This window comes from Sylvia atricapilla, chromosome 4 (genome assembly GCF_009819655.1).
Source record: "Sylvia atricapilla isolate bSylAtr1 chromosome 4, bSylAtr1.pri, whole genome shotgun sequence".
Taxonomy (NCBI): Eukaryota; Metazoa; Chordata; class Aves; order Passeriformes; family Sylviidae; genus Sylvia; species Sylvia atricapilla.
The window spans coordinates 3216920-3235916 of record NC_089143.1 but is presented as its reverse complement, the minus strand read 5'-3'; the positions used below and the strand labels follow the sequence as shown (position 1 = coordinate 3235916).

General features: G+C 40.8%; 1 protein-coding gene and 1 long non-coding RNA gene across 2 annotated transcripts in view; one reads left to right on the top strand and one right to left on the bottom strand.

Annotated features, from left to right (window-relative positions):
- MTMR7 (myotubularin related protein 7) overlaps window positions 1-11733 on the bottom strand; it is a 54732-nt gene extending 42999 nt beyond the window's left edge. The window contains exon 1 of the mRNA XM_066316936.1: window positions 11622-11733. Within this exon, the coding sequence (XP_066173033.1) occupies window positions 11622-11645 (24 nt within the window). The 5' untranslated portion in view covers window positions 11646-11733. The remainder of the gene's footprint in view (window positions 1-11621) is intronic.
- A 4093-nt stretch (window positions 11734-15826) lies between these two features.
- Window positions 15827-18102, top strand: LOC136359865 (uncharacterized). The gene is made up of 3 exons (XR_010743357.1): window positions 15827-15913; window positions 15983-16067; window positions 17778-18102. It is a non-coding gene; the product is annotated as an uncharacterized lncRNA (long non-coding RNA).
- The last annotated feature ends 895 nt before the right edge of the window (window positions 18103-18997 follow it).

Here is an 18997-nt window from a genome sequence, read left to right as displayed (position 1 = left end):
TTTTTATGTGGTTTATTTGTCTTGAGGCTAAGTCCGTTGAAAATCCAAATATTCATGTATCTCTTTATTTCCAAGCGAGGTCTTGAAAGGGGTTCCCGTAAGTGTGAAAAGACGTTGATAGTCTTCCTGGATCTCGTCTTTGGGGTGCTGATTTGATCATCCTCCAGATCCCCCACCAAGATTGATATCAGATATTGAGCAGCTGTGAAGTGGAGGCCCATCCTTGATGAATGGGCCATCTCCAGTCCGGCCATGTAATTTCTGTTGCAAATGTTGTGGTTTCACAGCTGGCACCACAGGTCTTGGAATCTCAGAGATGCCCTGGAGTAGCTTTTTAATAGACCCAAACTTTGATACACATATTTATCCATTACATTTACCACAGTTATGATACCTTGTTTGCTTCAGTGTGTGCAGAGACTGATTGATAAGGCTGTTAAAGGAGTGGTTTTGGTTAATACAGAAGGGGGAGATGTGGGAATACACAAGTCTGAGAGTAAGACAGACTTAACTGGCATAACTAGTCTGATGACTAGGGTGCTGTGGCAAGGACAAACAGAACTTTGAGCTTATGAGAAGATGGGATTAAAACCTGTTTAAGGGAAAAGATTCAATCAACCCCCTACGATAAAGATGCTGTATGATGCATGAGTTCCTTGTATGATCTTCTAACCTAATTATTGTAGTAGAATTTATTAACCTCACTGAAATGGTATATAAGACTTGGAAAACCTCAGTAAAATCTAATTCTGATCATGAATCAGTCTTCCCGTCTCTCCATCAATCGCCGATATATAACTACACAAGAAAATGTGATTATATTATATGATCTATTTCCAGATCTTCCTTAATGTTCCTTTTTTCCTCTCTTGTGGTACTTCTCTATCCAAAAACCTGTTACTTCCAAACACAATTTCTCACTTGAGCTCTTCCTTGTGATCTCATCTTACCAAAACTCTGTGACAGCAAGGCAGGGCCTGTCCTTCAGCTAAACTCTAGCTCCATTCAAGCCGTTCCAGCTAAATTAAAATAATAGTAAGTAGGAGATAATAATGGTAGACTGTCTTTCTTCAATGGGTCTCAACCAGGCAAATTTTCTTCCATGCAAATCTCTGCTAATATTTAAAACATTAAAAGAGTTAAAAGAGTTTAAGAGTTAAAAAGAATCATTTTGATGTTGGTCCCTACATTCCTGTTATGCAGAGGTCATGCTGGAAGTTTTTGTCTTCAGTCACTTTTCATTGGGACTCAAGAACTCCATTCCCACTGCTCTCCCACCTTGGGCACAAAATGGGCATTGTCCATTGCTGCACTCCTGCCAACAGGAGAGTCCGTAACACGTTATTGACTCCCAGATCACCTGAGCTTGTGACTCACACATCAGTAGTATTTTGTATATGACATGTGCTACAGGCACCTATTAGGGATAGGAACTCGATGACCTTAAAGATCCCTTTGAACACAAACTGTACTGGGCTTTCTGACTGAGAAACAAGAATAATCTAAAAAATCAATAAGCTGGATATTCAGCAGGATAAAACCTGCCCGAAACACAAATTTGCTACCATGGGTTTTGATGGATCTCCTACTACAACAATTTTAAAATGAGTAATAGTTGATTTTCCTGAAGAACAGAATGCCAGCATCTGAGAATTACATGTTTGCAATGTGTACTCCAAATACACTGCACTACTTTAAAAATAGGAATAAAGAAAACCTTAAAATGAAAATAAGCCAGTTTAGCAGCAAAATGCTTAAAATCAAACAATTATTAAAGCAGAGTCATCTCCCTCAAGGCCAGTTATAATCTGTTTTAAACAAAAATAAAACTATTTATTTAAACAAAAAAAGCCTTCTAGAAAGCATGGATGAAGTCTTTTCCCAGGGCCATCTACTTCAGAGGTCATGTATTGGCTTGAGAAGGAATGGAAGAAATACAATATTAATCCAGCAAGCATTCAGCAGCAAAAGAGGAGGGATGATGCAAAAGAAGAATGTAGGCAGTGCCCTTCTGAAAGGAGCCCACAAAAGCAATAAAAATCAGCCTTGTGTGGATGAAGAAAGGCCCCTGCACTGCAGCCCAGCCAACAAGGACTCTGCTGCACAGGCCCTGGCCTTGCACAAGGCACTCATCACCCACCCCAGCCTACAAAGTCAGCTAACGTGGGCCATGAAACACAAGCAAAGCAGGCACCCACACAGCAGGGCAGGGCTGGGGGATGAATTTCCAGACCTCCCAGGTCACATCCTTCCCCACTCATCAATCACAGCCCCATGATTGAAAAATGCTAACCAACAAAGCTCCTCTTTGGTTGTGGTTTGTTGTTTGTTTGTTTGTTTTTTAAAATACATAGCTACAAATAAATTAAAGGTTGGATCTGAATGAATAGGGACAGTTGCAGTAAGAGCTGTGTGCTGTCTGATTCCATCAAAGCAAATGCAGTGGCTGCACTGGGGGAGATGAGAATTCACCTCTCCCTGCAGTTTGTGTCTGAAGGTCAGTCACAGCAGCTGAGGGAAGAGTCTGAGAGGCAGGCATGTACTCATGCTCCTTCAGGATCCCAGCCCAGCTCTGGGGCCTTCCTAAGATGAGGTCACACTTTTTAATAGCCATAACTGTGTTTACATTCCATTAATTTCATTAAATAACATCTTGTATATCTGTAACTTATTGGCATCCGTGACACCCTCTGAGAGTGAACTTCACATTTCAGCCTTACATTGTACAATAAAATCCCTTCCTCCTGCTCTTTTTAAATCACCAGTAATGTGCCACACATGCTGCTACAGATCCCTCCCTGTGTCCTTGTGTTCCAAGAGTGAAGAGCCCAACTTCACACAGTTGTGATCTTTATGGAAGCTGCTCCAGACAAGCTCTTCCACGCTTTTGATTATTCTGCGTGAGGTCTACTTCCTGAGAAAAGGCCAAAAGTGCAAATAGGATTCCAAAGTTGGATGTAAAACAGGTTTTTGTGGTTTGTGTAGTGAATAGTGATGTTTGCTTTTTATTTAGTTTGTAAAAGTTCTCAAACGTTGCTTGCTTTTTTGTTCCTCTGCTGAACACAGTGGGGTTTGGGTTAGTTTTGGGGTTGTTTTTGGTTTTGTTTTAGAACTGGCAATTGTAACTCTTAGTCATGCCTGCATACCTAAGTTAAGATCTACCCTCCCCACGTGTGTTATTTTGTATTTAATAATGATAAATTTAGTCCAGCAGTATCATGAGGCATTGATCAACCTATGATTTCATTCTGCTGATCAAAGGATTCAGAGAATGAGTCTTCTTTACTTTTGTGCACTCTCCCAGTCAGGAAAAGAAAGCCATGCCCAGCAGTGTCTTTAAACCTAGAGACTTTGGGAATAGAGGGGAACACACATTGCAACACAGCTTTGGAAGAAGAGCTGTTTCTCTATCTAAAAAGTCACAGCATGCTCATAAATCAGCATTAATGGCCAAAATTTGTATCAGAAAGATATAATAATTACTTTTCTTTTATTTCCTATAAACAAAAGCTCCACTTTTTTTGCCATTGGAGAATGTAGGAATTTATGTATGTACTGACACATGTCAGGAAAAAGGACAGAGACCATGCACAGCTGTTCACCTAAAATGAACAGCTGGTATGAGAGACCAGATTGGAAAACACAAGTCTGTAAAGCTGAGAGCTGGAAGACTGCAAGGAGTTAAAAGGAAAGCAATAACCAAGGTAGTCTAGAGAGGGGCATCTAAGTAAAACTTCAATAATTTAAATTATTAATTTGAAGCTCTTGCCTATCTCTCTTTTTTTTTTTTTTTTTTTTTGGTTGGTTTTTTTGTTTGTTTGTTTGGTTGGTTTTTTTAAATTTCTTTTTTCTTTCCTGGTGGTTGTGGTTGTCTTGGCCTAAAGAAGAGACCACCAGGAGATTTATTTCAATGACTACAACTGCTTACATGGAGATAAATAAAGTTACCCAGAAAGTCTATTTCCAATGCAACACAGATGACAGAAAAAAACATGCAAAAAATAGAAGTTAAAGGGAGCACAGATTAAGAACAGATGGAAGGCACTTTTTACTCAGAGAACAAACATGACAAATGACTTATGAACAAGGTTGCCAGGAGGTCATTCAAGAAAAAAAAGGTCATATTAGGGAAAATCATGGGCCAAAGTTTTATTTAGGCACAACTCCCACCAGTTTCAGTGGGACTCCCACCTAAGGAAGAAAGCATTTGGAAAAGTTCACATGCCAAAATCTAATTCCTAAAAATACTCATGTACCCTAATTTGTTTTCATTTTGTTTAGGTAACTTTTTTAATAAGCTTTGACTGCATGGCCTGTTTTTGAATGCTTTTGGAGTATGCTACTTTCATCCTCACTTCTTTAAGCTGTTTCAGCGTCTCCAAACACGTCAGCATGGCACAACAGTGCAGAAGTTACTTCTTCTATTTCAGGCTGTTCACAGCTCCACATGGGAAAGCTTTTTCACATAAACACAGGATCAGTTCTGACTGTGGGCTCAGACTGAGCAGGGAAAGGAGAGTGAAGGAAAACTGCATGGCAGATTGGCCAGAACTGGAGCTTCCTGTCACAGCAAAGCTCATGTGCAGCATGGAGATACATCAGATTTTACCTGACATAAAATGGTCTCTACTATAGGATTTTCCAATAAAATGAATTATGGAAAAAAATCTCAAAGAGCTTTTTTTTTTTTTTTTTCTCTCACTACATAGGTTCTAAGTCTATGTGTTTGCTTCCTATGCATCTATCACCTAACCTGATGAAGATGACACTTGAACTAGTTCTGCCATGGTCATCACTGACCTGCCTGTTAGCACTGAGCATCCTGGAGAAGCTGAAGAGCCTATTTGTGAGCCAAGGAAAAAGAGATCAGCTGCTGTACCCAAGAGCTCCCCGCTCCTTTAGGAGGAGCCCTGACTAATTCCTCTCCTCTAATCCCTTTTCCCAGGAAGGAGAAAGGCAGAAAACCCTCCTAGCCAGGAGAAAGCTGCCAATGAAAGGTAGGCAGGGAAGATCCTCACTCAGGCCACATCCTCAGGAGCTTCTCTGTTCTTTAGACAGTTGAAATTCATTGCTCTACAACAACGTGTGAAAGCAAGTTGCATGTACAAGCTGATAAAGTACCTTGAAATTTGGCTGAACAAATGAGTTTCAGTGATTCTTCAAGGATAAAGAAAGGCCACTTTGACAAACATCTCTGCTGCTGGAAAAGTTGACCCAAAGCCAAGGCTGGGCTCTAGGGGCACACACTTGGCCCTACAAAGGCTTCTTCTAATCCATCCCCTTGGGCTCCTGGACTGAGCAGGGATTTCTGCTGCCTCCCCTGCTCTCCTTAGGAGGTGACACACACGAGTAAAAGCAAGAAGAAGCTGCATCCTGGGAATTCATGACAGGACTCTCACTGGCCTCAGCAGTGCGGGCAGGCAGACAAAAGCTAAGGGAAGAGCTTGTGAAAGCCAAAACCCTGAGCTTAATGAGAAAAAAGGAGCACAGCTGGTATGGTCTGAGGCCAAGTGGAATATTTGAGCTCTCTTCACCCTGGTTGACCCCAGCTATCCATGTGTTTAACATAATTCCTGAGAGTGAAAAAAGACAACATGTAAAAGACCAAATGCTATGACTTTTTTTCTTTCAACACAAAGATAGTAGGGTTGTACTTGTTAAACAAAACATACAATAAGTGATTTTTTTTTTTTTGGCGTGATCTTGGAGCAAGAATAAAAAGAAATTTGAATTGCCAATTGATGCTGTCTTTTAATGTGGTTTCTATTCTATTTCATAAGAATTATAAAAACTGTACTTGATGCATGTTACTTTTTTATTTTTCCCCTCTCTGAAAAGATCTCCCCAGTGCAATAAAATAATGAACAGTCTGTGAAGATAGATAGTTGCGTATGTCAAAATACTCCAACAAAGCCAAAAATAAATCATTAAATTTAAACTAAGATACCTTAAGATATGCACTGTAAAAAGTTTCCTCAGGCCAAATCTGGCAGGATGAGGAAAAATATTCAAGAAAAATCTAAACAAGTTTAATTTTCTAAATGACTAAAGTGAAATGGAGGAAAATTAAAAAAAAGAATAAGGAATGATTCATAACAGCAAGACAGAGAACAAACTACCTAATAATTTGGCTTTTAAAAAAAGATCCTATTGTCTGCTAAGATCTGTAAAAAGAGTGAGGTCAGCACCACATTATCAGATACACCTGAACAGAATCTGCATAATGGGAGCAGTAAACAAGAGCCTTTACAAGAATATAGAGCATTACAATATTTCAACATTGCAACACAAAGCTCACACATAAAGTTTTCTCTTTCAGTCTATATTAGATCTCATTTGAGGATGAAAAGGATAAGAGAGCAATTAAGTGTGTTCTATTAAAAATCCTAGATAAGAGCTTTAATTTAGGAAAAATAGGGCTTCCTCAAGGCAGTAAATCTTAATACATTTGCCAAATTTGTTTAGATTTAGTTCTGAAAAGATATATGGGGAGAAAGAATTCTGCATGCAGCCAAGGGATACTGAAAAGAACTATAATTCTAAATTCCTGCATTTGATACAGGTTTTTCTGTCACATGTTTAAAACCAAGCCCTGTTCAGCAGCCTATTTTAGACCAGCAGTACCAAACCATTTCAGCTGTGCAGGCCATGAGAGATTTGCGTTAAAAATGGATTTGTAGGACTCCCTTTTCTGGTGCTAGGGGTTTGTCCTTCTCAGCAGAGTACACCTGCACAGCAGGAAATGTCAGTGTGCATTTTCTGTTGTAAATAGATCATTCCTTTCGTTTACAGACAGCAATAGCTCAAATACCACCCACTTGAGCCCATTAACAGCAGGCCGAGAGATTCCAGCCTTGACCACCCCAAAGCCTAACTTCTCAAATCCTTCAGTCAAACTTCTTCTACTGTGCATAAAAAGGCTCTGTGATATTCTGACCAGTTTTTACTAAATATTTTGAGAATAATGGCTGTTAGAAGATTTTGTTTAAATAGAAATTCATACTAATAAGAAGGCAGCTTGATGACTCTAATTCAAAACAAATATTTTATAGCACAATTCCAAACAGATATTTTAAGTTCAATCCCACAATATGTGGATATTTTCTGCAGTTCCTTTTTTCATTTTATCCACCTCCAGTCTGATGTTACCACAGAACATTTTGTGGCATAATATAATACAAAGCTTACTTGTATTAAATTTATCCTTTGGGCTCAAAGTTTCATAGCACAAAGATGGAATAGACAGAACCCAAAGAAAACTAAATTGCATTCTAAAGAAGGAACATTTATTAATAAGAAAAAAAAAATCCATAATTTACAAAATCAGAGTTAAATGTGTCCAGGATTACTGTAGATGTTTTAATGCATCATTTGACTAAAGCAGTGAAGTAGAATGACATATTTGAAGCCATTAAACATTACTGGACCCAGAACAGGCTAAACCATTTTTAACCATGATATAAAGTCAGAAAACAGGTATGAAATCAGAAAATACCAGTTAAAATATAAGACACAGTGCTCTAAGTTGTAAGCTCAGAGGAAAGTACAGAAAATACAAACAAAACTCGAAATGCAGAAAGTCAGCTTGGCACTTAAAAGACGTTGCAGTAACATGTTTGCTGTAAACAGATGACCCAAAACACCAATAAAAGGCAAAGGCCATGCCAGCCTCACCTCCTCTACCTTTTTAAAGTAGCAATTTAGCAAAAGTTTAGCCCAACTCTAGTACTATAGTGAAGTGCCTGTGGCACTCCATTCCCATTCCCAGTCAGGGAAACAACCAGCCCACATCCCCAGGTGTTTCCCAACATCACCTCAGGGCTGCTGGCACCTCTCTACATAAATGAAATAAATCAATCTTTTCCCAAAGGAATTGTGCCTTGGATACAGAGAACACAACTATAATATCACATCTTACCTCAACACAAGGCACACAGAGAGTAGTGGTAGAATATCCCAGCTTACTTTAAAAAAAAGGTGGAGATCCACTAAGCCACAACATGTAGGCTCAATTTTGCTATTGATTTGGATAGATATCTGAACAAATATTTTGCCATTTACATTGTCATATATAAAGTGGATATAAATTCCATGGGTTTCCTGATGGAGACTTTGTGGAAAAGGACATGCTATAAAACTTTATTTTAAAAAGCCAGAATTATGGAAAGTAGATTGAAAACAGAAGCAAACACACAGCTCATTTACACACGCTGGAAATTTATTCTGTGAAGCAGTACATCTGGTAGAGAGATTTGTCATTAATGTGGGAGCAGATCTCCAATTCTGCCTGAGAGAGGCATCACTGAAAGGAAATACCTCACTGTAACATCACAAAAACGAAAGCACTCGAGCAACTCAAGTCATCCCAAGTATTCTGTTACCACTGAGCCAAAAGAATTCCTGGGCTAAGTCCACTGAAGGCAGCTACTACACCAGGGATAAACTGATGTGCTCTTTATTATAAGGCCATTAAGTAGGCCTGCTGCCAATACACAAACACAAATGAGATGAAGGGTTACAAATAAAATAAAGTAACTGATTAGCTACAGTGCATCAAGTTGCCCTGTGAACATATCTACAGAGCTCTATCATCCTGTCCATGGCCAGACACACCTCTACACATGCTCATAAAACATGCCTCTAATCCTCTCAGAAGCATTGCTGATTTCTTGTTTTCTGAATGTTCTGAGCTGTTTGTCATATTTTGGGGTTGGAGAGTTATCCTAAACTATCCTGCTGTTCAATCCAAACTCATGTCAGTCACTGGCTTGACTAATTTTTAAAAGAGTATAGGAGTTATATACAATCCTATTTAGCAATGAGGGACAGTTTCCAACTCTTAAATTACAGGTTTCATACACAGGATGGCACTTACCTTGTGAAAATATAGTGCCTATGTGTGTTCATCATGTATGCACCCTGTTTTCTACCAACAGTAAAATGATAAAACAATAATGGCCAGTACACCAAACTGTGTGCTAGCAGGTGGATACACACACACTGTTGGAAAAGCACCAGGAGGGCTTTTGCAGTGAGAAATCCTACTCCAGAAGAGTCCTGCAAGACTATGTGTGGGCAAGAGAGACACCAAAGAGACACAGACAGGCATAGTAGAATAACTCTGGGAAAAACAACCCAAAATATATCTACAGAACAATGGACTGGACACAGGAAAGAGGTCTTGTGGTCACTGATGACATTTCTCTGAAATTATCAGAACCTGCTGGGTTGTGATCAAGATTTACTGTGAAGCCATAGATAAGGTGAACATGAATTTTTTTTTTAAACACATCTTTGAAGCTAGAAGGGAGCAATACTGAAGGAAGCTACTCAGGACTTTCCAATAGACAGAAGAAGGTAATTTTTGTAAAGCCATGATCTTCTGGAACATGCTTCCATAAAGGCTACGGAGCCAGAGAGTGTCATCCTGACCTCACACAGAGAGGTCCATAAATGGACACTAATGGAACCAGGAAGAGCTGGACCCTAATACAACTGTAGATGCTGGTAAGCTCCAGAATGTCACCAGGACTAAATGTCCCCTCTCCTCTGTCACTCTGACACAGAGTAGTCATCTTAATGATCCTGCTGGTATGGAATTACCTTCTGCTTTTTTCATGTCTGTTATGTTTTATCAGAATAATTTTAATATTTATGAACCATAAGTCACTATAGTCTTATTTCACTTAAAATAATTGCTGATACCTAATAGGCATCATGTAATATAGACCTCCCTTTGAAGGAAAAGCTTCTACTTGGGCCAAGAATTTTGTTTTCAGATATTATAAAGTTTATTAACTAGCTAAAGTATGGGATTTACCTTGATTTTCCATTTGGCTGGGTTTGTGAATCAAGGAAAGTCTCATTATTCTGAGATTAATACATTTGCAGAGCAGGGCAGTCACTTCTCAAATTCTCTCAGGACAAGACTGTATGGAGTCAGGAAATGTGACACCAAAAGCTAACACATGATGAGTTTTCCCTCACCTATTCTTACATTACAGGCATTGGGAATCATTTAATGTTCAGTTCCAAATTATCAAAACCAAATTCAGTAAAAACAGGAAAAAAAAAAACAAAAAAAGTTCTGGTGACTGATTTTAAGCTGAGGGGTAAAAGTAAAATCAAAGGTATCAATTCTGTTAGGTAGCTGTAGATACACTGATTTTTCAGTGTATTTAGGAGCAACTGGAGACATGAAGTATTTCAGTAGTGACTCCTGCTGATTTTCTGCCTTTATATTGGAAATTTTGAAGGATTTTTGTACCACTCATACCTTTAAATCATGCCTTCCAAACTGCTCTATTGTATCAGATACCTTTATAATGTAAGAGACTGCCAGGATCCAGGACTGCAGAATCACCTCACACTGAGTAAGGCTTTCAGAGACCTGAGGCATTGGTACAGTGCCTTCTCACAGTATCACAGACAGAAATGGATTTTACATGTGCAGAGTAATATTTTCAGGACTTGGATGTAGAAAAGAAAACAGATAAACTTCCATTGCCTGCAACAGGGACTTGAGTGGGTCTTCCGTTCACAACAAATACAACCATTTCTTTTTTTGATATTTTCTACCCTTAGTAATTTGTTTTCAACACCTTTTTTAATTCATGCTTTCAGCATTCTTCAGCAAATGGTCAGGAGCATTCTGACAATTTCCACTGATTGTATCCTACCTGCAGGAGGATACAGTCACACTATTCAGAAACTCTTCCTTCCCAAAAACGCAGATAATAGATCATGAAATGAGATGAAAGGCAGTTGTTATAAATGCCTATCTTCTTAACAGATTTTCAGCTTAACACCTGAAGGCCAAAAAAGATAGACAAATAACAAGGCCCTAATCTCAGATTCATGCCATCATATTAAAGGCTGGTAATAAATACAAAAAAATTTACTTAATTTCAGGGGGTTGTGTTAGTCAACAAACAAATAGATAAATAAATAATTGTGAAAATACATCCCACTCCATTTGAAATTAGCATATTGCTCTGGTTTACTTTTCTCTTATTAATCTAAACCTTTCAGAATGAGAAACTGCATTTCCTTTTAGAACAAGGTGGCAATTTTGTTAACAAATACAGGCCTAGTGCTGAGAAAGATGCAGAAAAAAAGATTGATTGCATCGGCTAACGATCAAAAATACGCGTAGAAACCCTAAATCAATCCATCACCAGGGCAAACCGAAGGCGTCTGAAAAGCAGGTAATACAGCTCATATTTTCGGGTACCCACAGCCCCAATTTCGGGCACCTAGCTCCCATTTCGGGGCTCCCAATTTCGGGCACGCACAGCTCCCATTTCAGGCACACAGTTCCCATTTCGGGTACCCACAGCTCCCATTTCAGGCACACAGTTCCCATTTCGGGTACCCACAGCTCCCATCTCGGGGCTCCCATTTCGGGCACACACAGCTCCCGGGCAGTGCCGGCCTGAACACAGCGACGGAACCAGAGGCCCGACAAGCCCGTGCCGCGGAGCATCGCGCCCAGCTCTCGGGTTGCGGGCACTACCAGGGCAAAGCGGGGGAAAGCAGCCCGCAGCACCTGCTGGAAGGCCGCAGAGGGCTGCGGAGCAGGAGGAACCCAGAGGATGCGGCCGCGGCCCGGCGGGACCCACCTTGGGCATCCGGATGTGCTCCATGGCGGCAGCGCCCCGCCGAGCTCCTCATGCGCCGCCCCTGCGCACCTGGCCTCCTCCCGGCTTTCTCCGGCCCTGCTGCTAAAAGGGGTTTTCTTTATTTCTTTATTTCTTTTTTTTTTAATACTAAATTTTCATTTTATGTTGTTTTTTTGGGTTTTTTCCCTCGCCTTTTCCGGCGCAGATGGGAAGGGAGCGGGGAGGATTGGTTGCCGGCGGACGATGGACCCGCGCTGCGGCGGCGGCAGGTCAGCGGCTGGCTCCACCTCCCCGGCGGCTGCCATGGAGCTGGTCACCCCGGCTGAGGGGATGCTGATCGGCCCGGCTGAGGGGATGCTGATCGGCCCGGCTGAGGGGACACGGCCCGGCTCAGGGGACACCCGGCCCGGCTGAGGGGATGCTGATCGGCCCGGCTCAGGGGACACCCGGCCCGGCTGAGGGGATGCTGATCGGCCCGGCTGAGGGGATACGGCCCGGCTCAGGGGATGCTGATCGGCCCGGCTGAGGGGATGCTGATCATCCCGGCTGAGGGGATACTCGGCCCGGCTGAGGGGACACGGCCTGGCTGAGGGGACACCCGGCCCGGCTGAGGGGACACATGGCCCGGCTGAGGGGACACCCGGCCCGGCTGAGGGGACACATGGCCCGGCTGAGGGGACACATGGCCCGGCTGAGGGGATATGGCCCGGCTGAGGGGATACTGAGCCCGGCTGAGGGGATACTCGGCCCGGCTGAGGGGACTCGGCCCGGCTGAGGGGATACGGCCCGGCTGAGGGGATGCTGATCATCCCGGCTGAGGGGATACTCGGCCCGGCTGAGGGAATACCCGGCCCGGCTGAGGGGATGCTGATCATCCCGGCTGAGGGAATATTCGGCCCGGCTGAGGGGATACTGATCATCCCGGCTGAGGGGACACGGCCCGGCTGAGGGGATGCTGATCATCCCGGCCCTGGGGATGCCCGCGGCAGCCGGCCACAGCCCGCACGGTCCGCTGCCTCACCGAGCATTGCCCTTTCTCTCGGGATATCACTGAGGAAAGCATAAAGCGAGCTCTGTGGTGGCCTCCCCCCGTTTTGTTTGTTCCCTGGCCCAGCGTGTCCAGTAGCTCGAAGACAAAAGCTGCACTTGCTGAAACTGAAGGAGTGAATTGTGTTTATCGCCAGCTCTGTGTGTCTGTAACTCGCGACTTTGCTGCATCCTCAGATTTGCACGAAGGAGCATCTTCTGTGACGCAGTTTGCAGCCTTATACCAGAAATACCTTTTATCATCTTTTGCCTTACCTATTGCCAGAGACCTGTTTCCTCTTGAAGCAAAAAAAAAGAAATTACTCTGAGATGGCTTTCCTAGTTTACCAGTGTGAAGATAACAGGTATCTCTAACTATCTTCGAATTTCTATTCTATTCAGAGCAAAATGAGAAACTTCACAGTGTTTATGCCAACGTGCAAATGACTGGAGGTGCTAGTATATTATTTCACCATAAATATAAAATGCCCAGATATTCTATAGTGATCAAGGTATTCCAGCAATTCTTCAAAAGTAGGGACTAGCCTCATGGAGGCATAGAAATAAATGCAGAGACCTGCCAAACAAACCCCACAAAAGCCACAGCAAGAGGACTCTGCTCCAGAGCAACAGAAGCTCTCTGCATATCCTCTTCTTGCCTGCAAGAAGACAGCAATGTTAATTTATTTGGTCAAGGATAAAATATGGGTTGAAAATAACGTGGGGTTACCAAAAACAGTAATGCATTTTACCCCAGGGTAGGGGAGCAATGGGTACGATGGGAGCTGCACTGGTTCCAAAGTTCCTCCAATCCTTGCCACTTTCTTGCTAGTGAATGGCTAGATTAGGGGGTTTTTTCTCCATTTTTTATCCACAAAACCGAGGGCATCAAGAGGTTTTTTTGTATATTGACTCTTACATGAGAGGAGACAGAAGCTGTACTATCATGAGTGGAAAATAAGTCACTCCTGGATTTGACCATTCTGCTTGCCACCCCCATTTGGGCCCATTTCTGCCCACTTTTCTCTCACAGTTCAGCTGCTATTTTGGATAGCATCCATAAGTGTCCATAAAGTGTGGCCTTGACAAGACTCTTGATCAGTGGCATATTTTTATTGTCTATTTTAGGCCAGAGCATCAGAATCAATTAAGAATTAACCAACCATGGAATATGTTTCCTTCGTAGTTATGGCTGATTATCATCTCTTGGCATTATCACAAGGAGTAAAGTTGGAAAAAAAGTACATTTATCCTTTCAGTCCCCAGAGATGATTTTACTCTGGTACATCTTGTGATTCATCACAGCCAAGTTCAAGTCCTACAGCTGATGTCAGGAAAACTTTCAGATGCCAGGGACAATGCACTTTAACTCTGCCTCACATTCATCACTAGCTGCAAAACTAAAGCATTGCTGTTCATGTAGTAATCGGTTGCTCAACATCCTGATAGAGTTTTTGGCTTGATAAAATAATTGATAGGCAAATGCAGCTGGAAATAGAGCTTGGATTTAGCTAAAAGTTACATCTAATGCAATTGTCATGGGAAGCTTCAGTAAGCACAGCCTTCTAAAAATTCTCTTACTTTTTTTCATTTACATTTCAGGCTTATGAAGACTGCTGCCTCAACAGTCTGGAAATTTAATCCTCTGTAAAGGTATAACCAGAAATCTGCAGATTGCTGCTCTAACTCCACTAAAATGTAAGGGGAGGAAAATTAAATTGCCATGCCTACATAGGTTTTGACCTCTCTACTGAAACTGCCAATAAAGTTCTTAATTCATTTCCCATGAAGAAGACTGGTCACTGATTCTGAGGACTAGAATCATAGCAGTGTAATTATTTTCTATATCCATAAGTAACAGAGTCAGCTTTCAGCCTTATCCATTAAAACCTGAAAGAACATTTCACTTCCAATATGTAAACGTTTCTGTTATATTCAGTGGAGTCACCCAAATACTCAGACATTTTGCATTCTACCTACCTGGCCTGAATTGGAGCCATCATGTTAGATGTGGAAGGCTTTTTGGATTTATTTGTGTTTTCCAATTCTATCTTACTTGTTTAAGTGGTAGTTTCCTGTGGGCTGCATTTTAATATAATACAAAACTAAATAATCCGTTTAGGTACTTCTAGTATTTATTTAAAGTTTAGTCTACAGATTTGTAGACATAAATACTGCCATGTAGGGAAGAAAAGAACTGAAAATTGGAGGTATAACAGCTTTGTTGCTGGGACAGCTATAGCCAAGGTGACAGAATCCTCCAGCTAAAGAGTCAGGTATATGGGATAAAGATGTGGAACTTGGGCTCAGCCCACATCACTGTGGGCTAAAGGCAGACTGTGGTTTGAGTGCAGCCCTGGGTTTGTGGGCTAAAGGCAGACTGTGGTTTGAGTGCAGCCCTGGGTTTGTGGGCTAAAGGCAGACTGTGGTTTGAGTGCAGCCCTGGGTTTGTGGGTAAGGAATGGAGCCTAAAAAACCCAGCTTGACATTTCACCACTGATGGCAAAAAGTGGGGTTTGGGCATCAGCTCTTTCTCATTCTCATCATACAGGTCTTTGTACATTATTTGCTGAAAATTCCACACAAACCAAATAGGACTATATCAAGGCCAACCGACTTTCTTATCAGTTTTTCTTCTAATGAAAATATCCAGTAAGATGCATGGCAAAATAGACTTTTTATAGTAAAAAAAGGGAAACAGTACCACTTTATACCATTAAATACAGTATATTAATACATTTTGAAACATAACGTATCTACACCATAATACAAAAGAGTGTTGTGGAATTTGTAACTACTTTGTAGTTTCAAAATTTCGGAATTATTTTCTTCCACAATTTCACAGTACTTCTTTGCTGGTTTAACCCCTTCATAAGAAAAAAAACCAAAAACACCCCTATAATTTCTTAGAATGATGGAATCTTTAAGTTTGGGAAAGACCTCTAGGGTAATTGAGTCCAGCCATTAACCTAAACATGCTACCATTAAATGTAATATCCAGCTTAAACCTTCTCTGGCACAGCTTGGGTCCATTTCCTCTCATCCTGTCACTTCTGCCTGAGAGAAGAGACCAATCCTCACCTTTCAGGCAGTTGTAGAGAGTGATAAGGTCTTTCCTGAGCCTTCTTTTCTCTGGGATAAACAATCCCATCTTCCTCTGCTCCTCCTAAGATTTGTTCCTGTTGTTTCCTTCCATCAGGGATTTTTGCGCCACTTTGTCAAATGATAAAGATTAATTCTGTTGGAACATGTTTACACTTGATCTAGTAAGCACCACAGATGCAGAAACAGCATGTCTGTTTGTATTTGTTTTGTGACTTTTGAACTTTTTTTAGGGAACATGCAACCTTCTCCTGGTAAATGAACTTGGACACACAGACTTCACCCCCAGTTAATATAGCAGGAGTTGCATGTGACAAGGTAAAGGATGCAGCTTCCACTTTATTGTTTAACTTGACTGTTACTTGGTTTGACCTTTTAACTTTTCCTTCAAGGATGGCTCAAAGTCTTTGATTTTGCCTTGTTATAAAACATGGTTGCATTGTTATAAAAGCAATTATTTTTTTGCAGGAAAAGATACCATCCAACCTCTGGAAATTGGAATGGTTTTGATGCTATTCTGCAGATAAACTGATATTTATATCATGTAACATATATCACATAACAGTGTGGTACATGATATGTGATGCATCACACATGATATCTGGCCAGGTTTGTGCTAACTGGCCAAAAATGCATAGCAGGGAAATAAAACAGACAAAACTCTAGAATTACTCAGGATATATGTCCATTTACTTACACGAGGATTTCACAAATTGAAGAAACAGATATGATTATGCCAAAGTGATAACTGTTGATTAAATAAGAGCATTTCAACAAGATTAGAATACTCAATCCTGTTGCTCTGGAGGCTGCATTTTTCATAACAAAGCATGTCAGCACAGCCAGCTGGAGATACAGTGGGAGAAGGTCAGTTGTGATGTCCTGGAGCTGGAATTTGTCATAGCACACACAGCACTTAAAGAAAGCTTAGCACTTACAGGAAGGGCTCAGTCAGTTACTACAAGATGGATTGCAGGGGCAAAAAGGAGAGAAGTGCTTCTCAATCTAGCCAGTAGAGAAACAGATTCTTCCACAAGATGATTTAAAGCTTCTAAACTCTTGAAATGGTGAAATACTGCTTAGAGGTTTGCCTCCAAACTGTAGCATCTGTTATATGCTGACTACCTTTACACTAGCTTGTCCCAGATCTTAGAAAGGAAATACTCCCTTAAATGATATTAAAGAATAAAAATAACTTTCAAAAGAAGATATATACTATTTAAACCACCTTTATTTTACACTATTTCCATTGAAACAATTCAGTCAGAGGCTCAGCAACAACTCAGGAGAAGAAAATAAAGACATAGAGTTGAAAGCAGATCACAACTGTGTGTAGTCTGAGGCAATATTGTTCAATGAAAAATATCATCATGATAGTAAGGCACCTTCCAATGCTTCCACAAGGAAAATTTTCTCAACTTATGGGACTATAATGATGGTCTGCCTAGAGCATTTCCCCCTACATGAAGAAAAATATATGGACATGGTATATTTGGGTTTAGGAAAAAAAAAAAAAAAAAAAAAAGTTAACAATTGCAGTGTTGCCTGGTCTTTGTATTAGGATTAGCTAAAGCTATGCTTAAAATACTAAAGAGTTTATCTTGAAGTTCCCCATTGATCTAGGATGATCAGAATTCAGTGAAGCAATTGTGGCTTTTATAGTCATGATTATGCATGTGTGTGATAGTTGTAAACTAATTTTGATTACTCTGCAAATTTTATAGAAGCTACAACACTGTCTGAAGTGAAGTTTTTAAAAAGGACAGTTGTTTCCCAAAAATGAGTAATAAAACCCTCACTGAAATGCTGCTTCATACTTCAAATTCACAGCACATGAAAGTGTATTTTTGAGATAGCTTGTTTCTCTCTGCCTCTAAAAAGAAACCTTAAGATTAGGCTTCTTCTTTCTATTTTTTTCCCTTTTTGTGGTGTTTTTTTTTTTTTTTTTTTTTTTTTTTTTTTTTTTTTTTTTTTTTTTTTTTAAATAAGGTGCTGGAGCCAAACACCATTCTTCAAATGTCTCTGCAGAACAACTGAAACTGATGTAATTCCTACCACCTGACTGACAAGCCATTGCAGCCATCACAGTAAGTGGCCAGAATCAGTTTTGGCTGCTTTACACTTCTTGAAATCCTTCTGAATTTCAGGTAATTGCCTTGGCCCCTTATCTACCATAAGATTATGGAAATAAACTGACACTGTAGAAGCTGTCAGTGAAGTATCATTAAACCTCTGAGTTCAAAATACACAGTAATCTTTAAGCTACTGACAAACAATTTAGTTTTTGAGAAACAGCTGATTAAGCAAGGGTCATGGAAACCTCAGTGTGTTATGAAGGTGTGTTATGAGGTTTCAGTGTGTTATGAGGTTTCAGTGTCTGAAACCTCAGACTGAAAGTGTGTTATGAAGAAATTCACATGTGCTTTTACAAAACTTGCCCATTTTTATACTTGAATTCACTTTGTTTCACCTGGTCAGTATTTTTCAGGTTCCATTACTGCTGCCTGGGTTTAGGGAAAAAGGTAAATTTTGGGGTGGGTTCTGAAGAAAATTCAAACTGCTTCTGGCATTCCTGGACTAAAATCTCTGAAAATCAGGAAATTTCTTTTCTCTAACTCTCAAAATTTTCTCATCCTGTGTAGTATTAAATTTGTGCTCTTTATCTCTGTCAATTATTTCCATGAGAAGACAGCGTTTGATGTAATCTGTTCCCAGAGCGGAATGTCCAGAGTATTGCTAAAAAATACTTTTGCTCATTGGTCACAGGGTGCACGAATTATTATGGTTGAATGGTCCTCATCTGAGTGGAAAGGATGCAATGTCTAGGAAAAAACATCTGTGAGAGGAGATGTACCATTAACTTCAGACAGTTCTAGACATGGTTGTACAAAACCGCCCACTTTGAGTCAACAGTTATAAATGCCAATTAGTTAACAGTTAACTAACTTAATGGCTGTAGTCAACTCATAAGCACATGTCTACACTGTGTTTTTTGCTGTGTGCCACAACACGAGCCACTGAACTGGGTTGTTACTTGCCAGCTTACATCCCTAATGCTGCTGGTCTGCATCTGCATTAGTATCAAGGGAAATATTCACATTCTACTGTCTCAAACCATTCCAGGTCTTCGTGCCCACACAGGGCAGACCTCTCGTGTCTTTGCTCACAAGCCACCTGCCTCGTGCACTTTATACATCACTGGGTTAGGTAACAGCCATGCTTCTGACTTTTGTCCTTTCTAGTCCTGC